At 42.2% G+C, this 18518-nt stretch overlaps 1 protein-coding gene across 1 annotated transcript; it reads right to left on the bottom strand.

Moving 5' to 3' along the window:
* Positions 1 to 1470: 1470 nt before the first annotated feature.
* E2F3 (E2F transcription factor 3) lies at positions 1471 to 13951 on the bottom strand (the record flags this gene model as incomplete). Its single annotated transcript, XM_024740402.1, has 6 exons — positions 1471 to 4953; positions 6116 to 6251; positions 7559 to 7673; positions 10862 to 11020; positions 12343 to 12562; positions 13793 to 13951. Coding segments are annotated over 6 exons (1052 nt in total), but the record flags the coding sequence as incomplete, so codon positions are not given.
* Between the last annotated feature and the right edge of the window lie 4567 nt (positions 13952 to 18518).

Raw genomic sequence — 18518 nt, 5'->3', positions numbered from 1 at the left:
TACCTCTCCTCATTGAGCTCACATTCTAGAAGAGGAGCGGTAATGTATATAGGATTAGCTAGTGACGTGTGCCGTGAAAAACCACAGAGCACTCACATGAAGCACTTAAAATAGTACCTGGTGTTCCAGTAGCCAAAGAGTGGAAGCAACCCAAATGTCTATCAGCTGATGGACAGATAATGGAAATGTGGTATATCCATGCAACGGGATATTATCCAGGCATAAAAAGGAAGGAGGTACTGATACGTGCTTCCACATGAATGAACCTTGAGGACATAATGCTAAGTGAAAAAAAAGCAGAAAGGTCACATATTGTATGATTCCATTTATAGGAAATAACCAAAACAGGCAAATCCATAGGGACAGAAAACGGATTAGTGGTTGTCAGGGGCTGGGACTAGAAGAGGATGGGGGGTGGCTGCTTAATGGGTGTGCGGTTTCCTTTTTGGATGATGAAAATGTTCTGGAACCAGAGTGGTGATCATTGCACAACATGGTGCATGTATTAAATGTCACTAATGGTAAATTTTATGCTATGTGTATTTTACCATATTAAAAAAAAATAGTACCTGGCATAGTATAAGCATTCAATAAAACATATTTTCTATTCCAAAAATATCTTCAAACAGGAAATTAGCTAGGTAAATAAATTATTAAATAAAATTTTAATCACTGGAATGCTATGCAGCCTTTGAAGGGAATGAACATAATCTCTAAGTACAAACATGGAAAGATGTCCACGATGCTATTTGGTGGAAAAAAAAAAAAGCTAAACGTCAACATATATGTATTAAGTACGATTTATGTTAAAAACTGTATATAAACACGTGTTTATATATGCCTGGAAAACACCTAGACCAGAAGGATACACACAGGAAAAATGAAAATAGTGGTTACCTCTGGGGTGAATAGACGGGGGTGGGGGGGCGGCAGGGGATGTTTCTTTTTTGTATATTAACTCTTGTGTATTGATTGTGTGTCTGTGTGTGTATACGATATACATTTTGAAGTTTTTACATAATGAGCTCTGAGTTAGGAGTGACATGGCAGTCAAAGAAAAAAATCCGAAGTTGTTCACAGGTGGCATTATAAGAAACAGAATCTAGAACGAGGAAGGTAATTACCAATCTTGAGAAATAGAATCTACTGGCTTCATACTCCTTATGAGGAATAAGACTTGACTTGTCACTTTCTCGGTGTAAAACTCCTCCACACCTGGTAGTGGTTTCTGCCAAGTGATCAGAGACATGGCAAGTGCTTCTGCTTCCCAGAGTGGCAAGCATAACACAGGTGCTCAAAAATTTTTTGCTTAATGTTCCCCAAATCCCAACCAAATGGGAAGACATACGATGTTATGAGTTTTTGTTCAAACGTTCCCCTTAACTTGCTAAGCGTGTCTTTAAAAATAAAATGAATGTAGGAGCATAAGACAATAGTAAGAAAATCCATCCACAAGTCTAAGCTCTTTAAAAAAAAATCATTTTATTGATCCTTTACCATACAAAATTTATTCAAATTACACCCATTTGAAGTGGTAAGATCACAGCTAGAGAACAGGTTACCCTGTAACAAATCTATTTACAAAATCCATCATAAAAGCTTTTTTTTTTTTTTTACATTATATTACATATTTTCTTCTTTTAACTAGCATACAACACAAAGCTAAACTGATTAGTAGTTTGCCTGCTCCCAATTTTGGGAGAAATACTTACTTTTGACAAAATCACGTACCCCATAGGAAAAGAAATTCCCACAATCTGACAGTTGCCACCCGACTCACTCTGCAAGGCATCTTCCTTCAAATCCCTCCTCTTGTACACACGAGTTGTCATGCACACGCTGAGTTCTTACGTTTCTTTTTCCTGAAAGCTGAAGCTTTAAATACTGCAATTGTATTTACAGATCTACACTTACAACAGAAATGAACACAAGAACGCAACAACAACAACAAAAACAAAACAACACTCTTAAAAAATTACAAACCAGCTAGAAAATATTCTGGCAGTGTTTACAAATCAATTGCTATTTTTGTACAAAATTGCTAGATAATGAAAATATGAGGAGGCTGCGTATCAACTTAAATAAAACGATTGCTACGCACAGATCTGTACATATAAACACACACCTAACACTGTTTGACAGCTCATGTGTTGCTCTTTATACAGTTTACTTTCTAAGGCTCACGCAGTCATAATACGGACACGTGTAACTTTTAGCCATTTCATGTGTGAGCTTTAATAGCAGCAACTCAACGGCACCAGGAAACCTGCATACTCAGTACTTACAGTAACGCAAATACTGTAGTACTAGCCCACTTTGTGTGCCAGATACTATGTAAAAAATAAAATGACTAATAATGCAAACAGAACACAGTATGGACGTCTAATTGATGTACACCAGTTAAGCCCATTAACTGGGAAAACCTTATGCATGAAGGAACTTGTAAGACTTATTAGGATTCCTTTCATTTTTAAAACAATAAATACGGCATCACGTTACGAAAAGGTTTAACGAGAAATTGAACCAAACACACAAACACCTAGTCAGGTGAGCTCAGTCTTTAGACTTTGGGAAAAAATCAGCTTTTGTGCAGCTGGCAAAGAGAATTACACAAAGCTGGAAGCGGAGGCAGCTAACCAGATGAGATAAATATGGGAAATGGGGAAAAGCTTGGCATAAATGGTTTCCCATACAGGAAAACACCCCACAGTGCATTTCCAGTAGGCACTTGACACAAAGCTCCCCCTTCCTCCCCCCACCCCCCCAATGCTTCATCTCGGACCAAGTCCAGTGTGTGTATGAGGGGACGACGGGGGTGGGGATGGAGGCAGAAGAAAAGGGAGGATGATCTGCACCTTTGTTTTTCTTCTCAAACATACACCCATGCATACCTACACAAATAGTTTAAAGTGCTGGTGTCATTGTTTTGACCCGACCACCACTTTGCATATTGTGGAAATCTACCTAGACTAACCCGGCTAGGGCTTTCGCGGTTTTGTTTTGTGTTTTTCCTAAGGGATATATTTGCCATTCAATTGAACACGTGAATCGAGTGCCTTACTATGTGCCTACCGCTGTGTTGGGCACATAGCATTTCAATTTAACTGTTCTTTGTGTTGAGGTTTGTTTTTTAGATGACTCCCTCATTCCCACAGTCTTTAGCATCCAAGGAATGGATGTGAGGTACTCTGCCACATTCCCAGCGGGAGAGGGCCATCTCCCCCTGGCCAATGGGAAAGCCATTCTTGGACAGAACTGGTAGGATTTGCAGCTGTCACGAAGCCTCCAACTTGGGACACCATTCCTGAAGAGTTAAGGGGAAGATGCCCTGGCATCCCGTCCTGCTTTTTCTACATCCCTGACTTCCCTTGGTCCAGCTCACTCCTTCGTAGCGGGAGGGGAATGGGAGCTGTTCTCACCAGCGGAAGTAAATGCCACTGATAGAACCCTACTCACAACGAGGGATGTCTTTCTCCCCAGAGGCCTCTCCATCTGACCCCATCCTGAGAAGTGGTCTCCCTGAGTGCAGTATAAGAGAGCCCTTTCCCCGGTCACGGGGGCCCGGGAAGCCCAAGGACGGAGGGATCCACACCTGCTGCTCCTTGGGGCTGCTGTGTCATCTGACCTGGTTCTCCTTCCAGATGGGCCGCCCCTGTCAGCGAGCTCCACTGGCTCCAAGCGCCCCCTCCTGGGAAAGGAAGCAAGATGGGGCGAAGCTTCTTGCAGAGGCTGTTAAACCTTAGATCACACACGTTTAGATGCTCTGATCAATAGAGGTTCTCTACCTCTGCTTAAATAATTTGAATTAGCAAAAACTGCTTCAAAGTAAACAATTAAATTGAAATGGTGATGGGTGCCACAGGAATGCTTAAATGGCAGCTTAAAAAAAAAATCTAAAATAATCCACAAAGAACTCCAAAGTAGGCATTTGCTACAAATCAACTTCAAACTTACGAATACATTGGGGGCAGGGGAGTGGAAGTGGTTTATGGAGACAGGAAAAATCCACAACAGCTCAGAGGGGCAGAACTCAACTATTCTTCTGTATCTGCGACAAATACTTGAAAACAGTTTCTTCATCTGAAAGGCTGTGGAGGATCTCTTGACCTCCTAGTGGGACATGCGGTCCATAGCTTAAACTGAATTATGACAGTAATTTAAATATTCCTAAGAAGAGCTGAAGAAATCCATTTCATACTTTCGCATGACTTCAAGTTTACAGTTCCTGCAGTTCCATTCCAAATTAGCAGACCCCAAAGACATGCATTCTGCGAAGAAGGCACGGCTTGAAATGCTATTAAGGAAGATTGCTGTTTGCGAGTGGGCCAGGTGGCCAGACCCCAGTCTACAGCCCATCCGTCAGGCACAGCAAGCCAGTCCAGGAGGGAGGGAGGAAAAGAACGGGTGAGAGACACCTGATTGCACATTTTCTCACTTGCTGACTCATCCAGGAGATTTTGGAGCCTGGGGCGAGGCAGGGCTTTCCCAAGGGCGCCTGCAACTGTGCGTTTAGACATTTTTCTTCTTTTTTTTAAATTCATTAAAATGTCAGCTTTGTTCTGAAGTTTGTAGTTTACTTCATGATACTATCTTGGAGGAAGAAGGTAGGAAGGGACAACACTGCATGACAGATGTTCGGTTTCATAATAAAAAAATATGGGTTTATAAGGGAAGTCCACACAAAGCATAATCAGCTACACATGAAGTCTTCCACCAGCGGGAGCTTTTCCAGATCGTAAGCATCAAAGAGATCGCTGATGCCTTCCTCCTCCCCAAGGCTTAGGAGATAGTCTTCTTGGAGCAGGGGGGGCAGTAAGTTCACAAATGGTCCTTCTAGGTTGGAAGGAATTTGGTCCTCAGTCTGCTGTAAAAGGTTGGCTGGGGAGGCCAAAGGAGAAAGGTTTGCCATAGAAATCGAGCAATCACTATGTCCTGAGTTGGTTGAAGCCAAGTCTGAAAGGAAAAAGTTGGTGGACACAAGAAAATAAGTTAGACAACAATCAAATTAATTTTGGGGAAGCATGTACGTGTTGCTGTTATAAAAGCCTGCACACTCTTTGCTAAGGACAATTAGATGACATTACAGTATAGATCACCTCATGCTAACAGGCTTTGTGAGCAGTGACTCTGGTAAGCCTTTCTGTGTTCTTGTCTACTCACTCATCTTTTAAAATACCGACAGCAAACAAGAATACACGTAGCTTCAAAGATTAGAGGCTAACAAGCTAAAAAATGTCCTGCTATCAGTTAGTCATTCTGTAAAGAAAAACAAAAGAAAACAAAACCTACAGACTGAAAAGTTGGCTCCTTAGTAGAGATCACCAATTTTAACTTAGTCTTTTTTTGAACAAGTAGCTTATTAAAGATACTTCTAAAAATACAAATAAAAAGACACACCCACTTTGAAGTTCTAGGGTGGAAAAAAAAAAGTGGTCTTTTGTTTTACCATTTGAGGTAGCATTTTTTTCTCCCCCTCAATATTAAGTCAGACCTGATCACTTAAATCATTCCTATTCTTGCTCCTATATTGGGAGGTAGCAGAAGCAAATTAAATGCATATCTCCAATCTGAAAAAAACAAAAAGACTGCAAAAAGCTTCCCTTGCTGTGTAGACAGTGGAGGGATGCATTAGATTTATTTTCCTGGGGTTTCTCTCCCTTATTCTCTCCCCATCACATTGCGGGGGAAATTAGGATAAAACTTCTTTGGCAAAAGGCTCTTCTCTCCTAACTTTTTTCAGTTCCCTCTCCAATGATCTCTGCGGTATCACTCAGAGGTGTGCAGCCAAGTGTAGCTGGTGATTCACCCAGACAGCTTACAGCTTCACTCCTCACTTCCGCTGGTTTTCCAAAACACTGTAAAGAAATGGTCTCTGCTGATGGCAAAAGCCTGTAGGGGCTCCATTAAGTGGGTGGAGGAGCCATTTGCCCTGAAGAAGATCATTATTTTCTTCTGCAAACTATTCAGAATGACTTTTTTAAAAAAAAATGTTACCTTAATAACATTAATAACAGAAATTTTTGTTTCTTGCCTAGACTTGTGATTCTGATACAGGATCCTTCTAGCCACATTCATTTTTAACATAGTTTCCAAATGACAAAAGTGGAATTTTTACCTTTGGAAGTGGGTTTAGAGATATTCCCATTGTGGTCTTGGTTGTTTGTTTTCATTGGACTGTGTGTTTCAGTCTCTTCTGGACACAAATAAACCTCAATGGGTCCTTGGGTACTTGCCAAATGTATTTGTAGGCTCTATGAACAGAAGAAGTGAGATAAGTTCAAACAGAAAGTTCTTTTGGAAATGAGAGCTATAGTAATCTTCATCAAAAAATGGAAAGTAAGGGTAATTTTCATTGTTCCTTTTGTTTCTCTACTGGTAGTCCACCTCAATCAATGACTGTCATCCTCTAGAGCAGGGGTCCGCAAACTGCAGCCCGAGGGTCAATCCTGTCCACAAACTGGCTTTGCAAATAAAGTTTTATTGGCAGAGTCACGCCCATTCCCCTTGTTTGTGTGTAGCCTCTGGCTGATATATTTTTTTTTTTCTTCTTTTCTTTTTTTCATGCTATGATGGCAGAGCTGGGCAGTTGAATAGTCCCAACAGACTGTAGGGCTCACACAGCCAAAAACATTTACTGTCTGGCTCTTTAAAGAAAAAGTTTGCTGACCCTTGCCAAGAGGAGGTGAATTTAAAAAATATATATATATTCCTTTTATGCAAACTGTTAGAAGGTCTTTTAAGTGTTCCAAATACGGTATTCCCATGTTATTATTCCTTAACAGTAGGGTTTTTTTTATGTTGAACTTTAATAGCCACTGGAGGAATAGTACTCTTAAGTGCTAGGAACTGAGTTTAATGAGAGAATGCAGTACACTTACATTTAAAATTCTTCTCTATCTAGGTCATAGAGCTATTATTATCATTTAAGGTGAGAACTCCACCCTAGATGGGAGCTTGCAAATTTCATTCTCTTTTTATTTTCTACACATTCTTTTACTACATTTCTGTATCTTTTATAGTCTAGGCCTATGTTATCAAAGTATATCTGAAAGCAATCACGAAACTATGCTCCTTATTTTCTTACAATATTCTAGTCTATCAATTAACCCGAAGTCCCATTTGATTTCTTAAAAGTAAATGTTTTATAAATGATAAATTCTTAAAATGTCCTAAGATAAGTTAGGGAACTACTTTAAAACATTTATATCTCTGTCCATGGTGGGGACCACATCCAGGGTAATCAACGTAAAATTCCCCACCAGTTCAAATGGATCAGAACTACCATATAACAAATTATGAAAAAGAGAAAATACAAGAGGGACAGGGCCCCATATACCACTTTGAGTTGAATGCCCTGCTATGTTAAAATTAGAATTTTTGGACACTCAATACATATCAAACTGTTGAAATGTTTTTAAAGTTAGGATTAAGTAAAACAGATGGGGAAGAACTATCAAGCTTTTAGGAGAATACAGACTTTAACCAGGAGTCAATGATTCTTTAACACCAGGCATTCCAAAAAGATCTCTACAGATGAACAAAGACGTTATCTCCTTACCTCTATTGGGTCAGGCACTTCAAGTCTTGTTTCTGGAGGGGCTTTCACAACTATAACAGTTTGGTCTTTAAGGCCACTAATTTTTCGAATATCTTGATATGTAACATAAGCTAACGTAATGAGTGTTAAGGAAATCTTCCAACTAATCATCTCGGATGTAACCATTATGAAGATAACAAAATAGATGCATGGAAAAATTTTTAAGTATTTTATTTCTTAGAAGAATATATCTGTCTCTCCTTCTAGATCTTTAAATATATGGGATCTTCCATGAATCTTCTTTTCTGGTTGTTATTCTAAACAACAAAAGAAGTGTCTGGCTTTTTTCTTTCCATTTCTAAGTTCATGGCTACTTAAGATATTAACATAAACACAGAAACAGAATAGTTAAAATAAACTCTCAAAAGAAAACTGGAACCCAATTTCGTCAGGGATTTTCAAACCAGGTTCCTCTGGAGCACAGGTATTGCATGAACTCCAATGAAGTACTCTGTCACTCAAATTGAATGATGGCAGATCCCAATTCACAGAAAAAATTTAAGCCCTATTAACCCTAATTTTGTTGAAACACCGGTAACTTCTATCTGCTACTTGATTATTAAAAAGTGTCAGCAGCCACCCAAATGAATGAATGAAATCTATGTATCAGTGGAAGAACTCCGAGTACTGCTCAGGCAGAGAGCTTGTTTCCTTAAGTGTACCTGGGCTGGTTGTGATTATATATTGCCTACTGATAAGAGTGTCATTACTTCTCTGTTAGAAAGATTACCCTTTGTATGATATTATTAACTACAACATTTCAGTGTTCACAAGGAGGAAAGCAGCTTCCAGATGATCTGCAACCTAAATGATTTAGGAAAAGAGAGTAAAATAATATTTCAGTACTCTTGGTAGTTACTTCCGAGCACTGAACAATTCTTTAAAGTGCCCTGACAGTTAAACCTAAGAGGATATTACGAAAGAACATGGTACTTATTTTATGATAAAGTATTCATGCTAGCTTGCTTAGAGAGACAGGCTTTGACTTGGTACTACAAGAGAACAGGTTGCATAGCTTTCTCTTATAAGGGGCATGGAGTACCATAATTAACATACAATGTCTTTAGCCAGTTGCTTTTCATATTAACTTACAAAAAATGCCTAGGATAAAACAGCAAATCACAACCCAACAAAAGCATTTCCGGAGGTAATATAATGTAGTGAATAGAGTCTGTGATCTAACATGTTAAATACAGAAACAGGACTTAGAAAGCCTAGAGGAAATGATGTCCCTTAGATTAGTAGCTTTTTATTAGAAATTGAAGGAAGCTATGAACCTGCTGTCCAGAAAAAAGCACATTCACCCAAAATCTGCATGTACATTTAGGGGCATCTGTCACAGACTATCATCTTTAAGTCTCAGTAGTTCAGACAACAGCTATTTCAGTGTTGAGCTTGACAGGACAGCTCACGCAGGATTCTGGGTTTTAGGTCATCATCTGTTTCATCAAGGAAGCCAATTGCTGTCTTTACAGAAGACCTGACAGTTACGAATTTTTACTGAGAACAGTGGGGAAACTGATAACTAGGTACTTACTCCACAGCCCACTGTCAAAAAGCTATTCGACAACCATTTATTAAAATAAAACCTCATCTACAATTACCCAACGTGCCGCAGGAAGGAAAATTTCAACACATTTGTGAGCAAGCTGTACCAAATTCGGAACTGGATGGCAAATGGAAATAAATTGTGCAAACGTATTCTCCCATCTCACAAACTTAAAAGTGCTTCCATTGGGGCTCCCTCCTTCTTGGGTTAGCAGCCCCCTGCAAGGAAGCTTTCATTTTCTGCAACAAAGGCACCAGAGAAAGCTAATGTAGGTGACAAGGCTGTAAGCTGCCCATCACATGGAACAGCCACGTCTCCTCCCCGAAGGGGCTCCCGAGTAAACAATGTAGGAAGCAGCCCAACTAGAGCTACTCTCATTTCTTCCGGTGTAAGCCCACTCTGGCCGCCACGGGGAGGGGCAAGGGGGCGGTGTCCAATCAGCACGCCTCTTCCCCAGCTCACTAAGCATCAGCTGACAAGGTTAATCCTTTGGCCAACAGGAAATGAACAATCAGAGTTTCAAAAAAAACTGCTTAAGTTGGAAAATAAATGTCCCCATAACTCCAAGGGAAAGCCTACTAGAGATGAGACACTAGAAGAAACCGGGCAGGTCACATTTTATTTTCTAACGAAGATAAATGGGGAACTAAAATCAGAGATGGGATTATTTAAAATACTGGTTTTGTTTCCTACTAATAAGTGAGAAAATTGCAAAATCTTCTCGTCAGCATGATGAAGTAATCTCTCTCCTCTACGGTCTGAAGTGAGGTGATGAACAGTAAGTTCTCCTCAGGTGGTCAACAGATTGTCAGCCAGTTAAGAACAAGAGTTGGCTTTTTATATTTTTACTTCCAAGGACTAATGTGTGTGGATGAATGGATAAGCTGAGATTTCTTAGGCCTTGAGGTGTTTCTGAAATCAGTTTTTGGTGCTGTGATTCAGCATAACGTGCTTTAAAAATTATAAAACGATTCTTCTATACTCTTTCAATTCCTTCAACTAGAGTTCAATTACAGATTCAACAAATTCCAATTGCCCCCAATAGCTGATGAAAAGAAAAGAGAATATGAGAACCCCAACAGTGACAGCTAACACCCACCTAAAACCTGGGAAGCCCAAGATGAATCTGCTGTTATCATTAATATGAATACTGACACCTTACATATCTCATTAATAGTGTTTGCCGCGCCCCGCCCCCCACACCTACACACACACACACCCCTACACACACACACACACCCCTACACACACACCTACACACACACACCTACACACACCTACACACACACACCCCTACACACACACACACACCTACACACACACCTACACACACATACACACACATACACCTACACACACACACACCTACACACACACACCTACACACACACACCTACACACACATACACCTACACACACACACCTACACACACACACACCTACCTACACACACACACCTACACACACACCTACACACATACACACACACCTACACACACCTACACACACACCTACACACACACCTACACACACACACCTACACACACACCTACACACACACACACCTACACACACACACACACACACACACACACACAGACGCTTACTTGCATGGAACGAGTAAAATTCTACCTTGTGCATAAAAGTCAGATCATCAACTCTGGAAATAGTCTAGAAGGCAGTAACCCCCGCCAAAGAGGTGGCACAAAGGATATCTTTGATTCTCTGAATCCTCGGTTAACAGTTTGAGGTCCAGGGTGCAGCTTTGGATCAGTTCATCTAATTTCTTCTCTTCCTGACTGAGCTCGGTCACTTCTTTAGACAGGCCTTGACACTGGGCCAGCATGCCCCCGTCCTCAGACAGACTGCAGCCCCTGGAAACCCAAACACAGACTCTGCATGGCTGCTCGACAGGCCAAAGGGGAGAGGGCGAAAGGGAGGGCTGGGAGAAACGGTCCTTTGCGTAAATGTCCCCTCTTGATGCAGGAGGTCACACTGTTTGTTAGCCAAGTGTTAAAATTAGAATGTTTATACATATTTTTCCGTACATAAAGTCCTTCACTTTTCACACCATAGAAATTAAGTGAAAAAAACACTGCTATTTTCAGGTTTCTTTCCTCCAGAGGAGGCTGTTTCTTCAGAAGACTCAAATTCAAAGGGCAAAAGGAGGCGGCTCCTTCCTGCCACATGCCTCCCAGCGGGGGGAAAAGAAACAGGGGAAAAAGGATAGAAAGACATAGCAAGATAGAAAAATTTGAAGAAAAAGATGGAATGGTTCAAATTTCAACCAAACGTCATCCAAAAAAAAAGCATGAAAGACGTAGGTAATTTCTGAGGGTCTTATACCAACAACTAAAAAGGAAAAGGAGGTGAAGAAAACAGGTATATGTGCTGGATGCAAGAACAAAACCCAGTTCCCAACAGGTTTGTCTCAACCACAGGCTAAAATGGGTCACTGAATTGTCATAAAATTCCAAAAAAGTACATGTTCATTTTATCATGTTTGAAGTAATATTTTTTTCAAAGCCAACCCGTAACAGATTTATTCCTTCCAATAATGCTTTCATAGTTCCTTCTGATACACTGGGTGTTCAGATGCTGTGTCCATAATTCACAAATGACATTATCATACATTTAATCATACATGTGGGTGTGTAGATGACAAGTATTATCATCCCGGTTTTCCAGAAGGAACCTTGACTCAATTTACACAGAAAGTGAGTTAATCGGCAATGAGAACCATCAATAAAGATACCTGACAACTGTGCGTACACACAGACGTGTTGATACACAGCCACAGATAGTTTCTAAACTCCTACTAGAGACAAGCCACAGACCTGTGTAAGCATCTATTAGATTACACATGTGAGCACACACGTAGATATCACGGTGACAGATGAACAGCGTTTTACTTTACAGATGCAGGGCTCCATTTAATCCCAGGATCCCCTTGCTTGAGGTTAATTGAATATAAACCCTTTTATCTCTGACAGCATCTAAACAGAAGGTCTCTTTGTAAAGAGACTTTGAACTTCTGGCTAAGGAGTTGAGGAGGGAAGAGAGAAGGAGAGAGAAGTAGGAGAGAAAAGGAATGAAGTGTGGGCATGGGCGTGAAAGTTGGGCCTGGGAGAAACCCCTCTGCAGTTTGCAAGGACCCCGGAGCCAGTGAATTGCGGGCCCCATGACTCATACTCACATCCACTGCACGTTGTTTTTAGACTTCTTCTTAATGAGGTGGATGCCTTCCAGTACATTGGTGATGTCATAAATCCTTCTCTTTTGCACCTTCAGCACCTCTGCTGCCTTGTTCAAATCCAAGACCCCATCAGGTGACTGGCTCAGTAGCTGAATGAACTTCTTGGTGAGCAGACCAAGTGACGTATCATACCGTGTTTTTTCTGAGGGAGATTTTGGAGCTTAAAGAAAAACAAAAGCCGAGCGGGTGGGGGGATAGGGGGAAAGGTAAAGAAATGAAGGGTTTCTTTGCAGTCAAGCAAGCCCCCATTCCCCCAGCTGCCCAGGTATTAGTGTTGGAAGCAAAGCTGTTGTCGCTGATGTTTGTGGTGAGTTATGGAAAGCTATGAAATTGCTTTATTAGAAAAGGAAGGGATAGTAAAAACTCCTGTTTGATTAAAGCGTTTTACTGTGAATTTCTCGGTAGTTTCTACTTTGGCTTACCCTACTCCCTGGGGTCTAGTGAAGTATCTCACACATAGTAGGTGCTCAAAAATATCTGTTGAATGAATGAAAAAGTGCTGTAGCCTCATGGGATCAGCACATGTGGAGCCTAATTTGATGGGGTCCGGCTGTGAATCTCCCCAGCGTTTGCTGATGGGACCCAGACAGACCCATCCTAATGGCCCTTTCATACTCCAGTGTCTCTGTGTGTATATAACTTGTTCACCAACTTTTCAAAGAATGTAGATGAAGAATACCTGGAAAGGTCGTTCAGTCCAGTCTCCCCATCCCTCTGGAATGAACTGTCCTCATTTAATATTGCATTTATTCTCTTACAGGTGCACAGGTCAAGGGTTTAACTGAGTACGACACACAATTTGTGGATTGCCTAATTCATACACTATGGGATAGGAGAGGACAAAGTCTAAATTAATTTAGCCTTTGCATTAAATGCCAAAGATGTAAAGGACTATTTAGCTATTTCCAACCTACTTTTCTCTCTCTCCCAAAAGAAACAACGATTGTGCTTGATGGAAATGGAAACTAGCTGCAATTTGCTGGTCTCAATCAACCCTTACGCTGCCATACGCTGAACTCGAGATTTAGGCTGGCATAGACATCACCTACACCCAGCTAGCCCTGGTCCCTGAAGTAAGGTCCATGAAGGAAAGGTAAAGTTAGATTTGACTATGGAACAGTGCCAAAGAGCTTGTATTCTGAGTTGAAAAACGAAACTGCACACATCAAAAGAGGCCTCCCCTGCAGTCAGTATTCAGGTATCGGAGGGACTCTGTAAACCTCTCGCTGGTTGTCTGCAGACATCATATTTATTTTTTGGATAGGCACAGGCAGACATGAAAAAGAACCAAACATGCCAAAATTATCCACACCTTGGCATCCCTTCAGCCACAAGCTCTGAAAGTTGGGAGGCTCACACCCAAGACAGGAAGAGATCACGGAATCCTTACTTTTTGGACTATCTGGACTTCGGAGCGCAGCTCTTCCTTTGCCCTTGGGGGTTTTTAAACCATCTGAGAGGTACTGCTGACCGCTTTCTCCTAGCTCCAGCCTGCGCTTTGCCTGGAATAAGAGAGTACAGTCGTTGGTCGCTGGTCGTGTGGACGATCACAAGTGAAGCCGGACACCACAGGCTCGCGCCAGCCCCCGCTGGCCCCCTCCATTTCACTCAGGGTCTCGGTTCCCTCCAGCCGGGGCTCCGGCTCCGGAGGCGGAGCTCTCGCCACCTGGGCTCAGATGGACAAATCCAACCATCCTTCAGGGTTAGGCTCTGGAGCCACTTTGTTCATTTACTCATTGATTCAACAGACGTGCCAGGCATGGGGCTGGAGACTAAGAATACCGCAGGCATCACGGAACTTAAATTCACTTTCCCCCAGCAAACCTCTGCTTCTGTCTCCATCTCTGACCTGGGTTGAACCCCCTTCCTTGTGCTCCCCAAACACTCTGTGTTTATTGGTATCATAACACTTGCTGGATGTAAGAGTTATTTTACTTATCTGTTTCTCATTTCCTTTAAGGCAGGGACCGCTTCCCATTTATCTTTGTATACGCAGGGCTTGGTACAGAGCCTGGGTTTCTGTAGGTATTCAGTCTCACACACACACACACACTCTCTCTCTCTCTCTCTCTCTCTCTCTCTATATATATATATATATATTCAATGAAAGAAAGGGTGATTGAATAGTAACACGACTGGTCACAGACTACAAATCGCATTCATCAGAATAACAAACCGCAAACACTCAATCCTGGGTTTCAACTAGGATTACTTTCCCCATTTGGTCATCAAACTGGGCAAACGAGAAGCTCTCACCCAAGTTTTTAATCTGATTTTTCATATAAAAATATGCACTTCATGTCTTTTATGTACTGGGCTCTGGGCGAAGGGAACAGAGGTAAGCAAGACAGATAAGAGTCCCTTGGTTCCTAGTGCGTAGAGTCCAGGAGAGAAGCCAGGTAATTATTAAATAAGTAACTGTTGAGTACTGACTGCATGGGTGTGAAGGGTGTTCGGACAGGGGTGGTACCAACTAGACGCCCACATGACAATGTGCATTTAGGCTCATTTCAGGGCGGATGCTTCTAATGAGGAGATTCACAATTTCAAAATAACTCCCCAAGACATAGAAACTGAAGTAACAACTTAGCAGCTGAACGCGTTCTGTTCACAAGCCACAGGCAGCTCATCCGACCTGACACGTGCTGTCCGTGTAAAACACACACTGGATTTCAAAACTTAGCACGAAAAAGGCTGAAAGAGCTCATGAATAATTTTTATGTTGATTACATGTTAAAATGATGCTGTTTCGGCTTTATAAAATATTACTAAATAAGATGCTATTAAAGTTATCATTTCACCACTTTCCGTACATATATACGGAAAATATATGTATCTTTTTACTACGTGGCTTGCATTTGTGGCACACATTATCTTCCTGCTGAGCAGTGCATCACCACTCCAAAGGCCTAGGAATGACAATTAGCAAATTAACTTTCTTCATTTCATTGTCTGCTCCCAAACACTCTTGTCAAATCCTTGTGTGGGCCTGTTGCTTTGGTCGGCCCAGTGAACGTTCCTGCTTCATCAGGCAAAACTCCCTGCTTGTTCTTCGGGGAGCATCCCTTCCCTCTCACAGACTACGAGTGGCCTGCTGCACACAGGTGACCCAGGCCGGGCTGGTCTTTATGCTCCATCCTCCCCCTCGCCCACAGTGATTGCAGTCCTTCTGGCACAGGACCAAAGCTCGTTGAACGAAGGCAACCCCAGGAATTTTTCTGGAACTACTGGTAGGAAGGGGTGCGCCTTCTTAGTAAGGTTGATATGCTGGTAGCAGGAAGCCACCTGGAAATGAGGCCTCCCCAGGGGAAAGCAGAGTGGAGAAACAGAGAGAAAGGGGTCTGAGGCCATCATTCAAAGCTCTGGGTCAGGTCATGCAGTTGGGCTCCCCCAGACTTTTCAGTTACATCAGTTACATTAGCCAATAAAGTCTCCTTTTAGCTCAAAGCACTTTGAGCTGGGCTCCTGAAAGTGTGGAGAATATGTGACAACCTGTGGAAATGGCTGAGTCAAGATGGGCTCCAGTGAAATGGGGAGCTGGCAGGCCTTGCTAATGACAAGGGGCCAGGTGTGTTGGTCACTTCTTTCCTGTGGCCTGCAGTAAATTACTACTGATAAGAGTCAAGCTTTGTAGAGGCTCACCTAAAAGTAGAGAAGGAGAAAACAGCTTTGCTTCGGAGGCTTTTTCTCAGTAGAAAGCAATCCAAGAAGATATACAGCTGTACTCTCTGCCCCTGCTAAAGTCCACAGAAGGAAGGCAAAATGGGCAAAGGGCTTGGGCCCCTGAGCTCCTGGCCCCTTAAGGCCTGCACTCTCCCTGCACCCTCAGTAAAGAACCACCCACCGGCCAGCAGCCTGGGGGCATGTCCTTTGTGCCTCCCCATGCTCAGCTACTGTTTCAAATTGCTTTGAGGTTAAGGCCTGTGGAAGCAGTGTGCTGTAGGCTGGGGAAATTCCAAGATCTGTTGCTAAGAAACTGCGATCTAACTTCAAGGACCAGAACTAGTCAGGTTGTGTGACTTTGGTAACCAAGCACCGAACCATAGAGTTGACAAATCTCAATACTGGATAGAAAATCTACTACATTTGAAAGGCACCAGAGGAAGCAAAGGCCTATGAGACCTCAGTCTTTAAGTGAATCAATCCCTAAACCTATAAGACTCACACCGAAAAGAAATGAGCTGTGAAAGAAAGGCAGCCCCAGAAAATCCTCCCAGAGAGTAGAAATCGGGGTGACCATCTTGGAGCCACAAGCAAGCCACATCTCCAGCAAGTCTCCAAGTGCCTGCTATTCCTGTTGGGGTGGGGGGGACATGACATGCTCCGGGAGGTGACCACCGTGTGTGATTTCCTCTTTTCCAAATGGATGTTTCTGTTGGGTTATCCTGTTACCTTTCCTCCACTGCTGAGTGAGTGGGGACTAAACTGGAACACATAGTACTTGTAGGTCCTAGATCTGACGGTGGGCACTGTAACTGGACTTCCTTTTGGGGAAGTGCTATGATGAAGCAGCATTACCTTGATGCTTACCTTAGCGAGTTCGCGCACACATGCTTGTTAAAACAAACAAGAAGCCAGAAGGGAGGATTTAAACAGGGCAGGTAGTCTCTGCCTACACCCCCTTGCCCTGGACAGAGCACCAGCGCAGATAAAAATCTCCTCTTGGAATTCAAATTTTCTGCTGTTCTTTGTTGGCTCCTGAAGATATGTGTAGTCCCCTGGTGTCATTTTTCCTCCGCCTGAAGAATGTCCTACAGCATTTATTTTAGTGTATGTCTGCTGGTGACAAATAATCTTAGTTTTATTTTTTCTGAAAACATTTCATCTTCATCTGTGAAGGATATTTTCAATGGATACAGAATTCTGGGTTGATTTTTTTTTTCCTGTCAGCACTTTCTAGAGAATGTTCCATGTACACTTAAAACTAATAATAATATTGTAAGTCAAACACAATAAAAAAATCAAATCAAAAAAAAGATCTCCTCTCGGTCATCTCAATTTTTGTTTGCTTTTAGTGTGAACGTCTTGCTGAACAGAGCGCTGCCCTGTTTATAAACAGACCTTCGTATTACATGGCCCCTACCAGTACAGCAACTAATATATCTGGTGCTTAACAGGAGGCCCAGCCATTTGGTCCTAAGTAGGAGTAAAGGCCGAACATGAGTGACGCTATATAGATCACCCACAGGGCATCTGCCTGAGCTATTATCAAGGGTGGCTTTTACTAGAAAGGAAGTATGTGCTAACTATAGGACCTCAGCCCCGACTATGACAACATGCCTCTGCAAGGAACAGTTGCACCGTGACGCATTTCAGCAAATGTACGTATGAAAATATTAGGAGGAACTGTCAGGCAGCCGAGCAGTGGGCTGAGGGGAACATCCATGGTTTCCGTCTACCTGGCATTTGTTGCCCTAATTTTTCATTTGGGGAACTTCTCCACAGTTCTCAGTTCAGGTGGTTTCTCTTGAAAACAAACAGGCTTGAAAACAAAAGGCCTGACACTGTTCAACATCTTAGGCTGGCCCTTACTATCTAGGTTACAGAGGTGAGCACCTTAATCTGGGCCCACCAATCAGTGTAGTCCAGTCAGCTGGCGAATGTGACTGGTTTACAGGTGGTTTACCCATGACCAAAGCAGGATGAATCACTCAACGATGGGATTTTTGTTGGAAAGTACAGGGTTCTTTTCACTGGGAGTTATCAGGCTGGTAGGATGTAAGCCCGGAGCTACCTGGGAACTGAGCCCACAGAGAAGAAAGCAGAGTTAAGAGCTAGAGAGAGACTGCGTCCCAGTGCCTTCAAGGGAGGTACGAGATCTTACCAGTCCCAAAGACAGATCTACTAGACTTTCATTTGTGTGAGGTGAAGAATTCCCTTTTTTGGTAGGAGAAAACTGTTAGATTACTACCACTTGCAACCAAGAGTCCTAGATATAGGCTTTTAGTATGAACCATAATGCACTCAACATTTGAGCGCTTACAATAGGTCATACGCCAGGTTAATTGCTTTCCACTTGACTGTGTTATCTTATTTTTACAACAACCCCATAAGATAGCTGTTATTATTATTTCCTATTTTATAGGAGAAAATGGAGGTTTAGAGCTCTTAAATCA

This window comes from Neophocaena asiaeorientalis, unplaced genomic scaffold (genome assembly GCF_003031525.2).
Source record: "Neophocaena asiaeorientalis asiaeorientalis breed wild unplaced genomic scaffold, Neophocaena_asiaeorientalis_V1.1 scaffold273, whole genome shotgun sequence".
In the NCBI taxonomy this organism is placed as follows: Eukaryota; Metazoa; Chordata; class Mammalia; order Artiodactyla; family Phocoenidae; genus Neophocaena; species Neophocaena asiaeorientalis.
This window is presented reverse-complemented; position numbering and strand designations above follow the sequence as displayed.